The 20,727-nt window shown below is 54.7% G+C and overlaps 1 protein-coding gene across 1 annotated transcript; it reads left to right on the forward strand.

Annotated features, from left to right (window-relative positions):
• The first annotated feature begins 1,848 nt into the window (after nucleotides 1-1,848).
• ccdc13 (coiled-coil domain containing 13) lies at nucleotides 1,849-20,549 on the forward strand. Its single transcript, XM_028790866.2, has 16 exons — nucleotides 1,849-1,972; nucleotides 8,422-8,683; nucleotides 10,581-10,729; nucleotides 11,272-11,414; nucleotides 11,828-11,905; nucleotides 12,114-12,230; nucleotides 13,207-13,311; nucleotides 13,587-13,754; nucleotides 15,534-15,710; nucleotides 16,599-16,802; nucleotides 16,879-16,976; nucleotides 17,766-17,843; nucleotides 17,945-18,064; nucleotides 19,241-19,392; nucleotides 19,546-19,654; nucleotides 20,054-20,549. The coding sequence occupies exons 2-16, from the start codon at nucleotides 8,460-8,462 to the stop codon at nucleotides 20,220-20,222; spliced, it is 2,091 nt and encodes a 696-aa protein (XP_028646699.1). The 5' UTR covers nucleotides 1,849-1,972; nucleotides 8,422-8,459; the 3' UTR covers nucleotides 20,223-20,549.
• The last annotated feature ends 178 nt before the right edge of the window (nucleotides 20,550-20,727 follow it).

The following is a 20,727-nucleotide window of genomic DNA, read 5'->3' on the forward strand; positions in this document are numbered from 1 at the left end:
AGGACTCACCCACCGCAGCCCCCCGGGTCACGGGTTCAAGCTTCTGTGCCTTCACCCCACCTGCTGTGACTCTTAAGAGTGCGTCTCACTTTGACGACCGTCCAGAAGCTGAGCACTTGTCATTGTCCTCGGTCGCTGCTCCGGGCTTCACGGTGGTCTCAGTTTTCTATTATGCGGCAGCAGGTGAAAGTCACGTTTGAGTGGAATTGACATTGACCGCCATCGGCTCACAAAGCCACTCCATGGAAGTATAAATGCAGCGAAGCCCACCTGCCCAAAACGAGCGACTTTTAGTTTATTATTCACTCCGGACGGCTCAGCCCCATTTGAGCTGCCACTCCTTCAGTGTCCCGGGCGCATTAGAAGTGCTAGCGGGTTATTAGAGAAACCTGCGCCATAGCTGCAGCAGCGCCAAGGCCTCTGTTTCGTATGTTGTAAGGCACAGGCCCTCCTAGCGTTCAGCTCTTGGTTCAAAATTAGCCAAAATAAATCGTCCTCCTCGAAAATCACGTCTGTCTGTCTGAAGGTCATGCCATGGGGCAGGGCGCCAAGAAACGGGGGCTTTCACACCACAGCGTCTGGTACAGGCCCGAGGGTCTCGGCACATCTGCAGGCCTGATTACAGGTAAGCTGAGGATATGTTGAGTTTAGTCCAAAACAAATGGCCACACCACAGTGTCGGGGGGGCAGGCAATTTAGTGCGCCCCCTGGATAACAAAGGAGGGCTTATGGATGTTCAAGGATTCCCTTTAAAATATAAATGTAATGCTAATGAAAAAGAACATCATCCACCTTAATAAAAGGCTGAGTGTGTCTGTGTGTCCGTCCAGTTGCTACGTCTTTGTCATTCCAACAGACGGCACATCACAAATATTAACACTGTTTTTACGAATCCCATACCAGATGGCGTTAAACAGGGACCTCCATTACCTGCAGACGTTGAATTTTTAGACTTTGAACCCCCTTGGAGGGGTAGCCCAGCTGGTGGGCTTATTATGTGAATTTCCCCTTGGGATTAACAAAGTGTCTATCTGTCTATTAAGGCGGCCCCATATGTAGCTTTAAGAATGCTATGGCAGCGACTCGTCCTCTTCCTCTGCGACTTCCCGATTCAAACAGGATGTGCCCGTCACGGGGCTGTCCAGGGAGGAGTGTCCTCTTCTTCCACAACCCTAATAAATGTTGTGTGCCCACCTGAGGGACTTTTAGGACTGCCGTTTGGTAAGTTCTGTGATACTTTGTGCTGACGTTGATTTGTTCATTTCACGGTTGCACCAAATCTTCACAGCGTCCCTCGAGGTGGTGACACATCATCATCATCATCAGTAGCAGCACCAGCGCCAGGGGTGCCTATAAAAACGGCAGCAGAGGGCGGCTACGATACGAGCCTGAATGAGTCCATTGGGCCTGCAGTGCTGCGTTCATGGAGTTGCTGTTCTTATTGTTCTGATTTCATCAATGTGACCATTTTATAATCTCACTGCTTCTTTCTCAGTTTGTCTAAATGACTTCAATAATTATTTTTCTGTTTTAAATATGTAAAGAAAGGAGCTGCTAAAAGATTGCTACATTTAACATTTCCTTTGCCGTTGTATAATTTCTTGTACTTTATGACTTTGAGGTCTTTGTTATTTATCTTCACTTTTCTTCATTCTCTCCCTTTATGTAAGCTGCACCTCGTGCTTTATTATTCAGATTAAGGTGGTTAATGACATCGAAAGATGCGCTTCATCGGTTCTTTAACATGTCAATAAAAATTACAAATAAAAGAGACGTCAACAAGAACGACTCCCAGTTCCGCCGCCCCTGCACTTCCTCACAGCCGCGTCTCTCGCTACCCGACGCCATGGGTGACGTCACAGCCCGCCGCGGCGCACGCGCCTGGCGCAGCGTCCGTGTTACTGTCGCCATAGAGACGCCGGGCGGGAGCCTCGCATGAAGAGCCGTGCCGAGTGGAGTCTCGCGCTTGCCGGTGAGTACGCGCTGCCTGCGCTTCGTTCGACTCGTTCAGTCTTTTACTTTTAAACAATTCCTGCACATGAAATACAAATGGCGAACGGCTGGTGCGCGAACGAGGAGTTGACGGGTGGCGGACCGCAGGTTATGAGGCGCCTCTCACGGCACGCGACACCGCCGGCTCACATTCGGGGGCTCGCGTCGTGCTCCATGTGTGCCGCCGGCCCCCATAAGTTGCAGGGCGCGCTGCCCGGTGAACGTAACGCCTCCTTGGTGTGTCGGGTGGCCGCCCAGTAGAGAAGCTGACCGCTCCCTGCCGTAGTTTTCGGGATTTGACTTGACGTTCCAGTTTATTGTTCACCTGCCGCCTTATGGCGCCCTCTCCGCTGGACCCTTTTGCGGCCCACTCGCCCCCTCTGCTTGTTGCTTCCTTCTGTGAGAAAATCAAATGACATCCAAGCGAAGTTTAAAATCGGTGTGCAGAATGAAGACCTTCGAGTGTTCGCGTTGATATCCAAGTCGTTCACCGTCAGCCGGGGTGGAGAGCCAACGTCGGGCCTGTGGAGACGATTTGAGAGAGAGAGAGAGAGAGACCCCCCGAGTTTATGTGCCAGTCAAAGAGAGGGTGAAGGGAGAGCCCGGTGGGAAATCTGGGTCCTGTGCACTCTGCCATACTGAGGTGGTCTTTGAGCATCAAGGGTCAAAGATGCAGACCAGAAAGCAAAGTGGGATCCAGAAAGTCCCGGGGATCATAATGGAGACAAAGCAGGCGATGGGCCACCCCACGTACTGTTAGCTGGCGAGTGGCAGGATGCTCTTCAAGAACGATCAACGTTACCCATCAGTGAGGGTCTGAAAGTCTGTCCCATTTAGGAAGGAACTCCGGTGGGTTTGCTGCTCTGTCTCAGTAGATCTGACAAGCGGGTAAGCAGCACCAAGGCGCAGAAGCTCAGGGAGAACAAAATCCCAGGGGTGACCTGATGACGAGTCCCAAAAGTCACAAGTGTGTCAGGAGCTGCTTGAGGACCTGCTCACCTCGAGTTCACACACACACACACACAGAGCGGTGACTCCTCCCGTGGACATGGGCACATGGGACAAGAAGAGAGAGACGAGGGGGTATAACACACAGGTTTTAGAAGCAGCAGCGGGCGAGCGACGCAGTGTGCCACATGGTCAGCCATCTTACCTGAGGGTATAAGCCATCTGTCATTGCTGTGGTGTGACCCCGGCTGGTGGCCTTGCACCATTGGCCGGAACAGACGAGGGAGTAAAAGTGAGCCTGTAGGATGGTGGGGGTCTACTAATACCATGTGCCACCCAAGATGGCATTCTTCATACGTGTCCTGGACTGGAGGCAGCTGTGTGGTAGTGACATCCCGAGTCCCCTTCACCACTGTCTGCATTGCCCTGTGCCCCTGAGCTGGGCAGATGCCATTACAGCCGTCTGTCTCCACGTGATGATCGCAGAGGGAGTCGCTTCAGGCTACTGTGGGCTAAGGTTGTGCCAAGGCACCATGCCAGGGCACCATGGGCTGAACCACTCCTGGCTCCTGTGAGGGGGTGGCAGGGTCTTTAATGCCTGCTGTGTTTCTTCAGGTGTGCGGTGCCATTCGTGCCATGCCAGTGTGAAGTGCTTGTTTTGAATGATTGGCCTGGGTGAGTGTGTGTGGGTGGTACGCGGTGACCCCCTTGACTAAACCCTAGGCTGTCCAGTCAGCTCCCACCCTCTGATACCAACTGGCAGCCAAGTTATGTATCCAGTGCCATGCAGCCTAAGGCCAGATGTGCCAGGCTCCCTGTAACTCACAATGATGTCTGGACAGCTGAACCCACCCGGCCTCACCATTTGGAGACAAAGAGGGGGCCGGAAAGGACAAATGAAGCCCACCGTTTAGTGTGAGTCACGCTGCCCACACTTGAGGAGAGAGCCGGGTCTCCTGGCCCTGGTGACTCGTGTCTGGGAAGTGCTGCTAATGTCACCCACTTGTCACCCGCGCCCATCTGACTAGGCCTCGGTGTGCCACAGGGCACCCATCTTGGGTTGTCCTCTTTGGTGTAAGTGTGCCATTTCAGCGCTGGCTCCATGGCTTCAGGTCACCCACTGTCCCCTCTTCTTGTGGCGCTCTGATGTGATGTCTTGTTGAAGTGACACTGCTGACAGGCCCTTCAGCATTTCCAAAATATCTGGTGCTCTTCAAGGTCCCCTGTGTGTCTCAACGTCGGTCACCTTTGTCCCTCTCTGCTGCCATGTCCCTGTTTTAACGCGATGGCTGCCCATAGCCTTCAGTGTTTCAGATGCGTTTGTTTGTTTCCTCAAACTCGAGGGGCTGATTGTGGCTGAAGACATCAGTGGGGGCCGTGGGGCAGAAACGACGAGCCCCTTGGTGACAAGTGGCAGTGTTCTGCCAGGCTGCACAACTCTGACCACCTGGCACTGCACACACATGGGCAGCCTTAAAACACGGAAACATCAGAGGGGAGAGAAATAAGGACCTGTCTGGGACACCTCGGTGACAAACGGTGGTCCTCACCTCAGAGGACGGTGACAGCCCCTTAAAGGAATGGAAATAAAAAAGAAGACAGTAAGAAATGACAGGAGGCCACTTGGCCCATTTGTCACTCGCGAGTGCGGCCACTGAGTGTCTCACGTGTCACGTGGTGACAGGGGGTGTACACCGTGTGTGTGACGTCACCTGGGGGACCCTTTAAAAGGCCTGCGTCTCGCCGGTCCTGCTCCTCCAACTCTGATGAGACCCTCATAGGACTGACTCGGTGACGTCACCCGTGTCCTGCTCGCTAACGTGTGGTGACACTTTACCGTTTAGTGGAACGAAGTCTGCCGGTGGCCTTCTTGACGCCTTTGAGGACCCCAAAGACCTCCTCTGCTATGTCTCTCTGTGCCAACCTCCAGTTGGGGTCTCATTAGGGTGCCCACCACATGACAGCCCCCCTTCTTTTATAAACGTAACCCGACATTTCATTTGCTTTTGCACGTCACTTAGACGTGTCGTGTCAGCCCTTGTCAGGGGTCTCTTCCTGCAGGACGGTGGTCTCCCATCTTGTATTCTTGTAGCGCTCAGCACTTTTCCATTTTGAGCTCCATTTTCCTGAAGACCACCCAAGTTGTTCTTCAAGTTTAGTGACCTCGACCTCCGCTAATGACACCCCTAATACAGACTGGAAAAGCGAGGGTTAAAGGACGGACCATACGACACCCCACCGTTTAGTGTTCTACAGCCCAAAATCACACAAGGGGGGCCGCGATGCCTTTTGACAGACCCCCAGCCTTGACTCTCAAAGAAGACAACAACAAAAAAACCCTTGGGGGCAATTCAAAGAGAGACCCCCGCCAGGTAGGTCACAGCAGAAATGTGACGAGCAGAGCAGTAGATGATGTCACAGGATTCAGGGGGCTCCACGGGTGGTCTCGCTGACCTGAGCTCCGGGCTGGCGGGCCGCCGCACTGCTGTTGGGCTGGCTGGCGTCTTTGTCAACATGTGACACTCGTTTGGTGACGTTTTCCCTTTTTGTTCTCCCAGTTGGCTCACTGCCAGGTAAAGTGACACACTCAGGGTCACACAGCGTCACGCGGTGCCATTTGTGGGATTTGAGACCAGAGCCTTAGCCGCTGTGCCATGCTGCCTGCCAGTAACGTTGGCTCTTTGTAAAAAATGTCAAATATTTGATAAATAAAATTACAGCGTGAGTTACGTGACATTTCTGATCCACCGGACTAAGCGCTGCCACTGGCACTGATGCCCATCGTCTTATGAAATGTGCCAGGCGACACACTTGGTCGTAGTGTAATAAATAATATTCATACGCAAGAACAGAAATGCAAGAAGGAATTGCGACTTTTCATTTGATTTGCTTTGGAACGTCCTTAACGGAGGTGACGCCATCTTTTGTGCCCATCTGCCAGGTTTTTACTTTCCCTTTCCAGGTTTTCTGGGTGGTTCTTCTGTGTCTTGGTGGCCGTTTGTGAGATTTCACTCGTTTTACTTCTAGGAGACCCAGAAATATGTCACACTCTGCTGGGCTTGAAGCCCACCGGCTGAGAAAGACGCCCGTTTGCCCTCTTTAAGTCTCTGTGGGGGCTTCCCAGACAGCCAAACCCGCGATGATCACCGCAGTGTGACATTAAACCACACGCTGCCATAGCCGACATGTCACAAGATCTCTGGCTTCCCCACAGTGACTCGGCCGCGTTGAGCTCATGTTGATTTGCACAGGTGGCGCCGCGCCAATCCTTCATGAGGGCCGAGCTGAAGCCTCAGCAGCGCATTGGGCACAGACAGGCGGGCATCAGATGGGCAGAAAGAAGCTCATTCCATAAATAGATTCATTGATTAATACACACACACACGAGAATAAATGTAAAGAAATTAAAGTCAAAAGAACAAAAACTTGTGACATGGCAGTCCCAGTAAGGCGCTATACAGGCGTGGAAAGGACCCCCAGTCGTGTTTCCTGACCCACTCCTGCTGGCTGAAAGTCCTCAGCGTTGGTGTGCCGCGTTGTTCATAACGGCACTCAGTTTTGTCCTCATTCTCTCCAACACCACTATGACCTCTGGGGGTCCACAGTGTGTGCCTTTGTAATGAGCTTGTTGACCCGGTGGTCCTCTCATGAAGTGACGTCACCAGCCCAGCCCACTGCATGGCCAGCACAGAGTTGTAGAAGATGTGAACCTGGACGTCACTACCCTCATTACAGATCTACGGTCTTCTATAGCCCCTCTGCATTATGAGACCACCCCATCCGGTCATTACTGTGGACCCCCAAGTACTTGTAGGAGTGGACCACCTCCACATCTACTGCGTGAGTGGTGACCGCACACCGAGGCTCTCTGGTTTTGCTGATGTTCAGTTGCAGACAGTTCTCCCCCTGACTCCTCCCCTAATCAGGACCCCCCAGGTGACCCGACCCACTGTCACATTTCTAGTCTGAGGTGCTCAGAGTGACAGGCCTGTGTCTTGTGCTGCTCCAGTGTTGCTCACTCAGTCCTTGGGCCTCACCAACTGGTGGTCCGACAGATGGTCCATCACCAGGTCACCCACCTGCAGATCTCTGAGATGCCCCCTTAACAGGGATGGCACTGAAGAGATGAGCCCTGTGGAGCAGACAGATGATGGCTTCCTCCACTCCAGTCTCTGATTGACAAACTGCGGTGGGTCCGGGTGGTCTACTACAAGAGGACCAGCCTCTCAGGGGTCTTCATGAATTGAGGTGTAAGGGTGTGTGTGTGGTCATGAGGTGACGCGGTGGCCTCCTTGCAGTGCAGCAGTGGCACTTTCTGGAGCCTCGGTGACAGAGGACACCACAGCGTCGGTCACCTCTTAGAACTCCCCCTGCTGTGTGTGGCCTCCTCACTTGGTCTGCAGTTATGGACAGTGATGGTCAGAGGTGGTGGCCTTGTCACTGGCCATTTCAAGTGACTCGTTGATGCTTTGGAGGGCCGTCATTTCCATCGTATCTCCTCTTTCATCGTTCGGCCCCACCCGTTGTGCCAGTCTACTAGTTAATGACGTGTCCATCTTGCATGTCCTGCTGTCAGCTGAGCCGTCACATGACCCAAAGAGCCCCCCCCCAGCCGTGCCCACCTCATTCATACGAGACCCCCGCCCCAGAAGCCATTGCTGAGTCGACGTCCCCACATTTTCTGCTCTGACAAAGCGGCCATTGGGAGTTCAGCTGCAGGCCTGCTCTTCATCCTAAAGGCCCTCGTCCTCCTCCTCTGTGTCTCAGGTTGTCCTCCTGTGGGTGGCCAGTCCTTCAGATGTCTGCGAGGAGCCACTGGTGGCCGTTGGATGTCAGCGTGGGGGGCTTCACTCATCTCTGTCCTCCGTGTCTTTGTTCTTCCTGTCCTGTCAGCTCCGCCATTTAAAGGATTCTTATACGCCGGGGGGCTTCTCGTGAGCAGACGCTGGGTGGGTGTGATGAAGTGACCACTCGTTACCAGTGACCTGCCGTCTCAAACCAAATCCAAATGCCCAACCTACAGGACTGGCGTTGCCCACCCTACTTTGCCATTCCACTCGTCGAGCTTGGCACACCTCATTTAAAGGGGATGGTCTGCTAGCTTAGCCACGGCTGGACACGGGTGTGAGTGACCTCTGCTGGCCTCAAACCTGACGTCGCGTCCAACTCGACTGCCATCTGCTCCTTTAAAGTTGTAACAGCAGAGCGGCCCGCTGCCGGGCATCTCAGGGTGCAGGTAACGACAAAGCACAGCCTGCCCGGGTGTGCCCTCGGCATGTCGATGCTGGCAGCTGCCATGCCTGTGGTGTCAGAAAACATCAACCTGACTTGTGGCACTTGTGGCAGACCTGAGGAGAGTCACTAATGGCCAAATGTGAGCCGACCGAGCAGCGTGGCACGGCACCCACGACTGACGGTGGTCTTGAAGTGCCACGTGCGAGTCCACATGTTTCATACGCCGTGCTGCTTGTGTCTCCACAGGTCCAGTTTGAGGTCCAGCTTGTCCCCAAGTGTCCACCATGATTTCCAGTGACGCGGCGGTCAACGAGAACCTCAGGCTGCAGTTCCAGGCCCTGCAGGAGCAGCAGCAGCGGCGGCTACAGAAACAGATGGAGCGGAAACAGGAGAGAGTGCCGCGGAGCGAGAAGACCCCGGCCGGCCCGACGGCGGACACGTTCCGAGTGGGAGACGACCTCCACCTCCTGGATGTCATTCAGGACTCGCCGGACTCCGTCAGTGCCAGGTGCTGCTCAGTTGGCGCTGCCAGGGCTGTGCTTGGCTTGATTCTGCTATGAGGACGCAGCTTTCTGTTTGTCTCGTGTTCGGGTGTGAGGCGCTATATGAGCCTTGGGCTCGCACTGCCAGAGGGGGGGAGAGTGGCAGAGCAGACCGTCGCAAGGAGCCGGGGGACTCATCGGTGGGCACCAGTGGTGGGCAGGCAGTGCGGCGTAGCGGACCTCAGGCGCTGAGGATGTGGGCTCAGATCTCACTACTGACACCGTGTGGCCACCGGGGGGTCACTGCGCTCATCTTTGGTCCGACTGGAAACACAAAAGAAACGTGAAATGTGGGAGGAGCTAAGATACGAGGATAAGATAAGTCCTCTCCACAGATGAAACGCTACACACACACACCTCGAGAGGGGGGCCGTGCCGGACGACACGTAGTCAAGGGTGGACCTCGAGTGGAGTGCAGCGTCAGAACGAGAATTCACTGTGCAGCCCAACGAGCGACTTGCCCGTCTACAAAGTGACGTCCACTTGAGACCCGAGGCCACCATGCCACCCTTTCCCATGTGCCATGTGTGAGAAAGTGTGTCTTTAAGACGTTTCCAAGCGTGCCGTCATGTTCTGCTGGGGTCTTTTGTCCTCCCGCCCGTTGTAGTTTTGTTCCCTTTGGTCGTGTCACCTGTCACCTGTCACTCTCAGTTTGGCTCGGCCCCTTCAGTCGTTTCTCATTGCCTCGTAGCCCCCCTCACCTGAACACTCAGGAGGCCCAAGCTCTCCTCTCCTGACCTGATGGGCGTCCTGGACGCTGGCACTGAGCCTCCCCTAAGGGGTACTTTCAGGCTCCAGGTCCCCCCACTGGGACTTGGCATTTCCATTCCGTTGCACTTCAGCTTGCCCAAGCTGGCGTGCCGTGCAGGTTCATCCGTCACTCGTACTTTAGTTCTGGAGGTCGTCCTGTACGTCTATAAGACGCCGCGCCTCTGACCCCCTCAGCGTCGCCCATCATCAGCTGTCCACAGGTCCAGTCGGGACCCTCAGGCTGCAGACGAGGACCACCGAGCTTGGCGTTCTGGGCTCTTGGATGGCACTGTAGACCGCACTCTGATAGTGTCACGTGTGCCAAGTTGGTGCTGTCCTCTATCCTGCTATCCAGATGTGTTCTGGCACCACCTTGACTTGCGGCGCACTGAACACGCAGCACACGTCCCATCAGGAGCCTGAACTGAATTGTGGGCCCATTACTGTGGGGGTCTGGCCTACTCGTGTGACGCCCGCCGATCACCCGGACACTTCAACGGACGTAACGAAAGACTGGCGGCCTCACAACGGCCACAATTGGAGCCACTGTGGGCCGCCATCGCGCTTGGCAGGAGTGAGCTGGCAAACCTGCCGCTTGTATTGCAGGATTTTTGGTTTATCCTTTGGCTGAAAAGACCCCCAAAGTTCAATAAGACCCAGATTAGGGCTGAGGCTGGAGGAGTCGGGAGAGGTGGGCAGGTCGTTGGACTGTGGTGACGATGACATGGCAGCTGAGACCCTGCGCCAAACTATTGATGGACCAATCAGCCCGTGCCCCCATCCTCACTGTAAGCTCTGAAATCTCGAGGGTCCTGCACTTTGGGGTGGGGGGTCTGGTAGGTGGGGACGAGAGCTCAGGAAAGCCTTGGAGTTGAGCCCATTGAGTGACCCTGTGAGAGGACCAGGAGTGGCCTTGGGGACACACTGGAGGGGCGGGCGTCGACTCGGTGACCCGTGTTGTTAACGGTCTGGGCTGGCGTGTCCATCCAAAGCCCCGCATGTCGGGCATCGGTGGGGTGGCTGGTCCTGTGACAGTGGCCTTTATGCTGATGATGGGATGTCTGTGTGACGTTAAGCACCGCGCCACTCGGCTCTTCCTCTTTTCCCTTTCAGGCTACTCGAGGATGAAGTCGACCAGCTGCAGAGTCAAATCAGGGAGCTGCTCGATGAGAAGAGCAGGCTTCATAAACTCCTCACTGAGAAGGACTTTGAGATCAAACATCTGATGAAGAAGAGAGAGGAGGACAAGCTGGCACTGGCCGGTAGGTGCCTGGGACCTTGCTGGGGGAGTGCAGTGGAGGAGACCCCCTTAGTGTGTCCAGGAGGTGCAGATGAAGGCTGCGGTCTCGAGACGGGCCTCAGAGGTCCCCCGGTCAGGTGACAGCAGTGAGATGCGCCATCAATGTGTAGAAATCTTCCAGGAGTAGTGACGGTGACGCACATGCCCATCTAACGAGACTTCCTCACCTTCCATCACCTTCCTCACACATCAGACCTTCACTCAGCTTTACGTGCCCCTGTGTCACACACTCCACACACAATGACACAGGGACTGAGGTGTCCCCAGAGCCCAAGGTCGGCCTTGCTCGCCTGATCTCAGAAGGAGCCTTCTCTTACCTTTGAGCACATCACACAGTGACATGTGTGACATCATTCTGTCTGGTGCCACCTTCACAAGGCTCACCACACGGCCAACATAGCCGACCCCCACCCCTGTTACAGCCCCCCGTTGCTGGTCCTGCTGTGAAGGACTCCTCATGGCGCCGCTGCACTTGACGTTTCCATTTCTCTCTGTTTCTCGAAGGTACCTCTGGGATGGCAGGAGACATCGCGGCAACAAAAATCGTGGAGCTGTCCAAGAAGAACCGGGAGCTGACGGCCGAAACGGAGCGGGAGAAGAGCAAAGTGAAGCAACTTGTGAAGAGAATCAGGGAGCTGGAGCGGGAGGTGAGGGGCTGCCCATGTCACATTTTGTCATTGCCAGAGTTTCTGTCCCAAACGAGGGACACCCAAAGCAGGACGTCTGTCAAGGCCATCAGCCTGATCAAAGACTGGCAGTCAAGACAAGAAATGGGCCGGCGTTGCTGACCAACATATTTGATGGCACTGCGTCCTCCTCCTCCTCCTCGGGCCTTACGCCCCACTGGGGTAACAGGAGAGGACCAATATGAGCACTCGAGTGCCCCAGGTGCCCAGCAAAGCCCTGGTGTAGGTCATAGTGAGGCGCGTCTGTCCTGCCGCATTGTCCCTTCACTGTCAGGCCTCCTGCATTGGGACAGCTCATGCGGGCAGCAGGGTGTGGGTGTGGGTGCTGTGCCACTGATTATGACTTAATTTTGGTTTATTTTTTGTAAATCCAGCCCGTGTGTTCCAGTGGCCATGATGGGGCAGACAGTAGAGGTCACCCGTCAGGCTCGGCGAGTGCAGAGAAGCCTTCGGTGAGGAATACGTTCTGCTCTTCGCCTGGTGCCCTGCTGAGCTGCGCTGCACTGTGCCCTCGTCTGTCGTGATAATTCTGACATGCCAGCCAGTAGGCACTGAAGAAGTGCAACGACTGGCCAAGGGTGCCATGTTGGGTGTTCGCGGGCATCACCGTTTTGGAATACAGAACTTGCCACTCACGACGTGTCCTTTTAATTTTTTCAGCCGGAAAATCCTGAGGTCAGAGCTGTGCAAGAGAAACTCGCGGCTGCCAACTTGAAAATGTCCGAATACAGGAATCAGCTGCAGACTGTGCGGCAGGAGCTCAAGGTCGCCCACAAGGTACGGAGCGACACCCACGCCCTTCAGTGACGAGGGAGGGGGCTTCCCTTTATAAAATGGGGGCGTTTGTCATCTCTGAACTTTAAAGACGAGGTGTGTGACGGGCGACCCTCCCAGCTGGCACACCTGCCCAGGCCGATCCTTCTCGCAGGGGCTTTCGGACCACTTGGTTTCAATCCAGCAGCATGTTTGGCTTTCCATGTTCATAGTTTCCTTCCACCCTGCAGCGTCTTGCTGGTGGGGGCACCAAGAAGCTGGGGGGCTTGTCAAGCTTCGCCGCTCTTCTGATCCAAAGAAGCCAAATCTTCAAACACACATAGAGGGTCGTGTCTGCCACGTCACAGGGGTCCCCTAATTCATTAATCACAGGACACCTCCGCGGCCCACAGGGCGCTGCACAGACCCCCCCCCCCCCCCTTTTAGTTTGGATTTTTGTACTTCTCAGCTGGCATCGATGAAAAGGAGAATCACAAGCGGCTGGCAAACTGGCCATCACGTGACATCATAAGAAAGGGGCCGCAGTTGGGGGTCTCTGCTTCCCTTATCTCCACATGTGCCTCTCTCATGCCAATCTGCGGCCGTGTGCTCGCTGGCACCTCTCCTGAAGTGACTGTGCCGTACCAAGGGGACCTTCTCGAGTCGCCCGTCCACCGGAGAGCCCACCTCAATGTCCGCACTTCCTCTCCGCTGCACTGCTGGTTAGCCGTCTTTGTAAAGTCAGCCCAGTGTTACCATCACCGTTCGTTGTGTGCAGGTCACTTGTCCCTATCTGTACCCAGAATTCCACTGGAAGCCCACCTTGGCATTCCCCATTGGTGCCAGACGAGTACCCGCCTCGGGCTTTGCCATCTTTCTTGCTCAGTTCGACCCTCATTGTCCCTGTCACTTTACTAGTCCTTCTCCATTGTCACATTGTCCCTCGCTTAGAAGATGTCACCCGATTGCAGGACTGCATTGTGTTCTTTGTCTTCGACAGGTTCTGGCAAATGAAGTGGGTGAAGAAGTCAGCATCCAGCAGCTGGTGGGCTCCTCGGGGAGCTGGCGTGGACGAGCCCAGCAGATCCTGGTCCTTCAAACCAAGGTGCGCAAAGGTCTCGGGACGGGCACGGGGTGTCATGTGGTGGGACACCCGCCATGTCTGTCCTGGCACAGTGGATGGACAGAGAGGGCTCCGGTTTGGGCTCCTTACTGACCCTGAGGCCTGGCCCTGCCACCTGGGTGACTTTCAGATCAGCGGATTCATTTGCCTCCTGATCTCATTGGACTCGTATAGCGCTGGCACTAAGCCGGAGACCAGTCCATGTGGCTCACTGGTGGTCAAGCGGCAGACCTCATGGGTGTGTTCTTCATTCTCAGGTTCGGGATCTCGAACAGCAGCTTGGCCAAAGTTCACAGAGGAAACGGACGTCGCTCAGCGTAGAGGAGGAGATGCTGGGATTGGCTGTGCTGCAGAAAGCCCCGTTACAGGAGAGGAACCAGAGTCGCATTCGCTTGATGGAAAAAGAGAGGAAAGAAGCCGTGGAGGTGAGTGAGTGAGAGACAGGACTTGGCCATCCAGTGACCGAGCAGCCTGGGGTCTCGTCGGGGTCCTCCGCTGAATGTCACGAGATGTGCCAGACGTGTGCCACCTTCACCCTCCTATCAGATATTTTATAAGCAAAAGCTCAACAACATTCAATTCATCGTTTGCACCCTGGTGTGATGTTGCCAGCCTTCAGTGGCACCACTAGGTGGTCTTCTTCTCATTGTCGTGACCCTTTGAGCAGTGGGCATCCATCTCGAGTGCACTTGCCTGTATCTCCTCAAGGAAACGATTCCCCCAAGGGACGGCTTTACTGGCCATCAGCTGTGACAGTAGGGGACATCCTTCTGGGTCTTTTTTGTACCAACATCATCCAAGCTTTACTGGCACGGCGCGGATTCCGAGCCCAGAGAGCTGAACCCTTCATTTCATTTCCCTTTTTACGTGTCCATCGAGTTCTGTTCGGATGTCGTAAGGCTGACGCTCCTCGTGTTCACTGCTCCTCCTCCTCGGACGCTCACCACGCAAGTTCACATGAATGGAGACGATGCCCGCCATGTTAGTTAATCCTGGTGGTCTCTGCAGCTCTGCCCACGTAGTCGTGAAACAGGAGAGACTTTACTTCAAAAATCAAAAGAAATGTAATGGTGGCCGCTTGTGGCTGCTGGGGTGGCACAGTGGGCACCATGTGTTCTTATGGGGAGGTACTGTAGGTGTGCTCTGGCGTCAGACACTGGCACTGTATCTGATGGGAGAGAAGAGCACGTGGCCGTGATATCTGTGCCAATGGGCAGCCACCCTCTAAAACACGCGTAGCTCTGATCTCTCTCTCTGTCAAAAACGTCACTCCGTAACAATCTCCAGATGACGATGACGATGATGATGATGATGATGTCTGCTGAACAAACGGCCATCACCTCAACACAAGAAAAGGTTTGGGCCAGCCAGCCAGCCATGTATTGTCCCTGCAAGCGGGTATTTGAGAAGGAGCCCTCATGTGCACTCGTTGGGTGTCTTAGTGTTGAAAACGTGGCAACTTTAAAGGCCAAGACCAGAAGCACAAGGGATGGCTTCAAGGTTGAATCGGGCAGGTTTGCCCGTGTTTGGTCAGTGGAGACAACAGAAGAAGGTTTAGTGCCCCCCTGCCCTGGCGTGGAATTACCCTCACCTGCTCCATACAGCTGTGTGACACTAGCTAAGTTGAGGCGAGGTGCGCTTCAACACGTGGCGAGGGGTACAGCGACTGGCACGTGAGTGAGGAGGGCCCCGCCCACCCCCCTACTCCTGAGGGCTCCGCCCAGTTCCCTAATTCTGAGGCCCCGCCCAGCTCCATCCTCCTGAGGCCCCGCCCACCTCCCCTCGCCCCACTGTGTGTCTCACAAATATTTCGCCCCTGCAACCGAATTCTGATTCTTAGCGCGATGAGAGAAGTCACAAAATCAGCTGGAATGTTCAAGCAAATTCTAGAAAAATCCCCGCTCTAAATCTGTGACGTAGTTGACTCGTGAAAGCGGACGGACGGACAGACGTTGGATTTTATATTTGTAGAGGGACAGTGATAAGAGGGACAGTGAGATGCCATTTTGATTGCTTCAGCGTGTAAAGCAGCTGCGTGTAGTAAATATCTCATGGAGTGAACTTTAACCTTCAGGGTCCTCTGCATTGGCATGGGGATGTCGTAAGTAGCGGACCACCAACTGCCAGTCTCTGTGCCCGCTGACCTGCCTGCCTGCTGTTCCCTTCGTTTCCCGCTAATCTCGTTTTATTTCCGCCGTCCTCAGAGGCTCGCCGCTGACTTTGAAGCTTTGCAGAAGGAATTCGAGGAACAGAAGAAGAAGTTGGACGCCTCAAAAGCGAGAAACCAAGTGCTGGGCAGCGAAGTGAAGTCCCTGAAGAGTCAGATCTGCACCCTGCTGGAGAAGGGCAGGCACGACGACGAGCTGGTGGATGCCCTCCTGGTAAGAGACGTGAGTGAGCTGTGCCTTCAGACGTTGGCACAAGGGTTGGCACTTCAGAGTGCAGATGGGCATGAGGGGGCTCGATGTTGTGACCTTGTGCTGTTGAAGGCTCCGCTGGTCATCTCTTCAGGTGACGGCTCTTATAATCTTATGAAGCTGCAGCCTTCAATTTGGCCAAACGCACTTTGAGATGAAGTCACCTTCCATCTCGCTTTCCAAAGTAGCTTTGTGACGATGACACAGCTTTGGGTTTCACTCTTTCCAGATCCATGTCCTCTCATCTGCCCACGATCTGTGGAGCCAATGGGAGGCCAGCACTGCAGTGCCAGCTTAGTGGGCGGGCTATCTGCCATTGTTATGCAAATGATTGACAGCTGCCACGCCCCCTTGTGTGTTTCTACAGGCAGATAGGAGGTCAGTAGAAGGATGGGGTGCAGTTTTGCCCCCGGGACCTTTCATCAGAGGACAGTGGAAGGGTCCGTGGCCTCCATACCAATTAGATTATTGATCCAGAGGGTCCTTATTTTCACCCATATAGTGACACAGTGACATTCCCACTCGCATGTGCTAATCAACACGTCACCACTTGCTGGCGCCTCCAAATTTTCTGAGCTTGCAAACGAAATCCCAGATTGGAGCCAAATTGCTGCGTGTGGCCCTCACTGACACTTTAGTGACATGTCTGAGCCCGTCACAGGTGTCCTTGTCACAATTCTTCATTTTGAGAGGCCATTTATCACAACCCTAAAATGTCTTAACCCAAAACGCAGGCCTGGCCCTGACGCTCGAAACACACTCGAGGCCTCCCTGCTGCCCCGCACCTCATTCCCGCTGGGTGCCCCCCGATGCCAGCCGTTCTTTAAGCCACTTTCTCTGCTCATTCCACAGAAACAACAGAAGCAAACGCAGGAGCTCGTGAGTCGCCTAAGCCAGCAGGAGCAGAGCAGCAAGATGGCACAGCACAGCCAGCAGGTTGGCAGCAGCGAGACCCTCAAGCACAACTCCTTGATTGAGCAGCTGAAGCAGATCGTGACGGAGAGAGAAGGCAAAGTGCGAGAGCTGGAGGAGGAGATCAGGCAGCTGACGTCCAAGGTGACCGAGGGGCCCTCGTGTGATTTTGGCCGTGCCATCACGTGAGCCCCCTCAGATGCTGAGTCATGTGTTACAGAGACACTCAAGGGAGGAATCCAAAGCCAAGATGCCAGCGGCGTGCGACTCTGATGGGAGAGCAGACGTCGACAGCATGGCAAGGATCGGCTCGGCCCGGTAAGACCCTTGCTTGGACTCGGTGGCTGCTAGGGTGACGCTGTGGGCACCGCGTGTTCTCATAGGGTGGGCTGACCCCCTACATGCGTTTACATTTGGACAAACGGCCCTTCTCTGGAGTTGAGAGGAGCCAGTGCCAATCACTGAGCCACCATGCCATCCCTTGTAAGTGTCCCGGGGTCTCCACTGCTCACCCCTGATTGGCTTGAAGCTCGGGCAGACCGGGCCAGGCCAGGCCAGCAGGACCCCTTTGTGTTTAACTCATGCCATTCATTTGTATGAAGTGAGTGTGACAATAAAACTGAAGGGGACGCCCGGCAGGCCATCAGCCTCAAACCTCTGCACTTGTATTGAAGTAGGGGGTCTGACACACATCCCCAGGCCCTCGGGGGACATGTCACAGCTTCCTATGGAGACACTTGACGGGCCCCCTTATTGCCCCCTCGTCCCACTTCATTTCTGTGCAGCGAGTGCCACCAGGGGTTAGTGATGCCCTCGCTCTTTCTGCTCCGTTGATGTGCCATAAAGTAACACGACGGGCACACTTACTGTTCGATCATGTGTATTCTGTCACTGTCACACTGTCACTTCACTTTAGATCACCGTTTCACGTATTCCGTGATTGTAATGACTAATGACTTGAACTTGAAAACACTCGCCCTGGCACTCAAGGCCGGTCACTTGTCTAGACAGACGCTGGCATAGTGAGCTCTCATATGCAGGATTGGCTCTCTCGGTGCCCTCCGGCCCGCCCGCTCACACTGGGTGACTTTGCCCTTCTCTCCGCAGCACCGTCTCTTCATTGGGCCACACGTTAGTGGAGTCGATGGCCACTCGGCCCCTGTCTGCGAATGCCACCGATACGAGGTGAGTAAGCTACTTGGCGAGACTCTGAGGTCACTGGCATGGCACGTCTTCCACTTGAGATGCCCGTCTTTCTGTGATTTCTTTCCTCTTTCTTGTTTCAGCATCAAAGTGGCAGAACTGAAGTCACTGCAGGCCCAGTGCACCGAGTACAAAGCCGTGGCTCAGGCCGCCGAAGTCGAGCGAGAGAAGCTGCTGGAGCTGGTGACCGTCCTACAGCGCAGGTAGGGCCAGCGGGACCCTCAGCGGGCACACCCGACTGTGGCTGGGGCTACAGGGGTGTCGTCACTCGTCACCTCCGGTCCATGTAGTGCACAGCCGAATGTAAATGAAGGGTTAAAGGCGCACGTGGGGGGGCTTGGCTCAGGGGGCTCCTTTGTCTCAGCCACTTCTGCTGGCCTTTTAAGATGATGTGACACCCCCCACATTTCCTTCTGGGACTCTCAAGTTGAAGACGACAGCCGTCTGTTCTTATTGGCCAGTTGGGGGGCTTCGGCACTGGGGGTCTGAAGTTCTCATCCCAGTGCAGAGGGACCACACGCCATTAGGGACAATCAAGAGGTGACCGCGGGCGTGTTGGCAGCAGCCAGTAAGTGAGTGGCGCTCATGTCATGAGCTCTAAAAACTGCCAGACGTCCGTTATGTTCAGGGGGTTTAGACACTTTGGGGACACAGGGGGGCGCAGCGCATTAGAACCTGCAGGCGGACCCCCGTTTCTGTTTGCCAAGAGTCCCACGACTCACCTGGGGGGATTGTCAGTGTAATAGAAAGCAAAGGCTGTTAGTTTATTGGGGGTCCCCTGGACATCAGAGATAGAGGTGGCACTTTATGGGTACCGGGAGGGTGACTGGGGATGGCCAACAAAGAAACAATGGAGGACACCACTGCTGTGGGCCTTCAAATGATCTGGGGGCTTGTAATGGGAGGGAGTGAGGGGTCTGTGCACACAGAAGTAAAGGACAATTAGTTATTCAGATCTTCAAAGCTCCCCACATATGAGTGGGCCGGCATCAGGGAGGGGTCCTCGTTCTGGGACTAAACGCAGACCCTTAGCAGCACCCCCTTGTGTACCCATCTGACATCAGGACCACCTTCACCTGCCGACGTGTCATCTCGGACCCTGCAGGCTCTTTAGTGGGGGGTCTTCATTTCTGCACATCCTCTCTCATTCCAAGGTCCCATCTAAGGTGGGCTCCTGCCTTGTATCCAGCTGGGTGATGATTGCTGGACGGGAATGCGGTACCCGAGCCCCCATGTCACCTTTAGGAGTTGATCAGGTGGCTCACAAGTTCAGCCATTTTGAAAAAGTGGGCTCCAGCACTGAATCCTTTGCCCCCCGTTTTCTATCCGACTGAGTTCTTCTTCTTCATCATCTTCTTCTTCTTCACCTCTCATGTCAGATTGGATGAAATGAAAGGACAAAGTCTGGAGGCCGAGCAGAAGCTTCAGGAGGAGCGCAAGAAAGCGGTGGTCCTTGAAAAGCAGCTTGAAAAAAACAAGCTGGAGCAGAACAGCCAGCGGTCAGCGAGTGGCAGAAGCAAAGTGACAGCAGGTGAGGGTGGCAGAGCCAAAGGCCACAGTGTCCTTGAGGGCGTCGCCCAGTGCACTGGGGAGCCTGGCAATCAGAAGTCCACCAGAGCACAGGTGGGCCAGCAGACTGGCCGAATGACAGGTGACCCCTCTGCTCTCATGTCCTTTATTTCAGGTGCCACGATAGGCAGCTCTAAAATGAACAAGACGGAGAGTCTGGATGTGGCACCTGGTGGCTTGGCACCCGGACCCCTGGAAGCTCAGATCGAGGAGTTGAATACCAGGTGGGTTTATGCGTGTGGACATTTGAATGGGACCCCTCCTCGGGTTCGTGTCATCATTCATCTCGTATGGCCAGCTGAGTGACCACCATTAACCGCTCGGGCCGTTGCCAGCCAAACATCCAGAGAGATACGAGATGGCACAGCGTTCCTCAGTCCTAGGAAGGCTTTAGGGAGCACACCACACACCAGCTGCTGGCACTCATGAGCATGGGATAGCAGAGCAGCTGAAACTGGCACCACTGGCCAGGGTATGTGCGGGTCCTGCCCAAGTTATTAGGTCACTACGTGATGATGTGCCCCCCGTGATATCGTCCCTGTCCTTGGCATAAGCCCACCAGGTGTTCACTGCCCAGTACTGTCACTATTCATGCCATTAATTGTGTTTTCCTTTGTTTTTAGGCTCACCAGCCAAATGGAGCAGAATGCCACCCTGAAGATGGCACTGAGGAGTTCTCAGAAGTCCAAAGAAGACGACCTCAAGCTGTACAACGAGATGATGCGCCAGGTGAAGCAGGTCTTCCTACAGGCGCTGTGGCAGCACAGGCAGGACAAAAAGCTGAGCACTTAAGGCAGCGCCACAGCTGAAGAGTGGGCATACTAGAGGACTTTGGTGGGCTGCCCATGCAGCTGGCATCACTCTGGACAGGTCACCAAAGTCATTATTCAAATAATGTGGAGAGATGCCACTCAGGCAGGGGGGTCTCGCTTGTCCAGTCAGACCAGCCTGGCAGAGGTGGTCCGAGAGCAATCATGTCAGGTTTATCAGGAGTAACACGAGAGCTGCGGCGTAATCGATGACACTCTGTGCCGTTGTCAGGGCCACATGTCACACATCGATGTGACCTTAGTGCTTCTGCGGTGCCAGATGGAAAATAAAGAAATGTCTGACAAAGTCCGAGATGAGTCTGCGTGGGTGTGCGCCGGGCACAGGGGGGGCTCACCGGTGGTCTGCTCCTGAAACTTGTGAAATGTTTGGATGGGCAGTGGCAGGAAACACGGGAGGAGGTGCCAGGCCACCAGTCGACGCTGCACCAAATATGACCTGCCGTCACATCCACCCTGACCCACGACAG

Source organism: Erpetoichthys calabaricus, chromosome 6 (assembly GCF_900747795.2).
Source record: "Erpetoichthys calabaricus chromosome 6, fErpCal1.3, whole genome shotgun sequence".
NCBI lineage: Eukaryota > Metazoa > Chordata > Cladistia > Polypteriformes > Polypteridae > Erpetoichthys > Erpetoichthys calabaricus.